The sequence below is a fragment of the Olea europaea genome, unplaced genomic scaffold (assembly GCF_002742605.1).
Source record: "Olea europaea var. sylvestris unplaced genomic scaffold, O_europaea_v1 scaffold6864, whole genome shotgun sequence".
In the NCBI taxonomy this organism is placed as follows: Eukaryota; Viridiplantae; Streptophyta; class Magnoliopsida; order Lamiales; family Oleaceae; genus Olea; species Olea europaea.
The window spans coordinates 1-867 of record NW_019265253.1 but is presented as its reverse complement, the minus strand read 5'-3'; the positions used below and the strand labels follow the sequence as shown (position 1 = coordinate 867).

At 33.4% G+C, this 867-nt stretch overlaps 1 protein-coding gene across 1 annotated transcript; it reads right to left on the bottom strand.

The window, feature by feature from the left end:
* Nucleotides 1-156: 156 nt before the first annotated feature.
* Nucleotides 157-765, bottom strand: LOC111390526 (radial spoke head 1 homolog; the record flags this gene model as incomplete). The annotated part of the gene is made up of 2 exons (XM_023015580.1): nucleotides 157-240; nucleotides 504-765. Coding segments are annotated over 2 exons (346 nt in total), but the record flags the coding sequence as incomplete, so codon positions are not given.
* Nucleotides 766-867: the final 102 nt, after the last annotated feature.

Sequence of the window (867 nt, the reverse complement as noted above, 5' to 3'; positions counted from 1 at the left end):
GGGGGGTTGGGAAAATGTATTTTGGAATAGTATTTTTCTGGAAAATGTGTGATTAAAAAATAAGAAATTTTTTTCGATTGACGTGTAAAATTAGTTTATTGGAGAATATGTGGTTAAAAAGAGTGTTGAAATAATGAGTTTTCGATAAAATGGGGCTCAAACAAGTGCTAAATGCTCGAGATACAAATAAACTTCTCCAAATTGATAAGGTCGTGTCCCCTTAATACAGAATTCAGGAAACTACATACATATCAAAAAAATAAAAATAAAAAAATGAAAACCACACAACCATACAGTAAAAGCAAGGTATAAATTTGCTTTGCTTACAAAGGAACAAAAATGAAAATTATATAAGAAACACAAGCTGGCCATGCAATTATGTTTTTGAGATAGATATTCCCCACTTCAAGAATTCTATAATATTCGTTTTCAATCATCACATTTTATAGACGGGTATCCTTAAAGATAAATATTACCAAACCATTTTAAACAAGAAAAATAACCTGAACAGAATTAAGCACTCTTGAATGGTTGACAGCAACAGGAGAAACAGGATGTGAGCTGTTCTGTGTACTAGGAATGTCAAGAACCCCATTTTGCCAATGACCAGATTGAGTTTCCCCATTCCTAAAAGTGTACATTCCAAGCCCCTGTCTTCTACCCTCATGCCAAGCACCCTCATAACGGTGACCATTTGCAAAAAAATAGACACCAAATCCGTGCATTTTATCAGCAAAATATTCTCCAGCATACCTATCCCCGTTTCTGTAGAATTTACAGCAAAGTCATTATTCTAATTTAGATAATTATGGACAGAAAAATAATATACAAAAAGGCAAAAACGTTATCGGGATGCCACTGTCCATT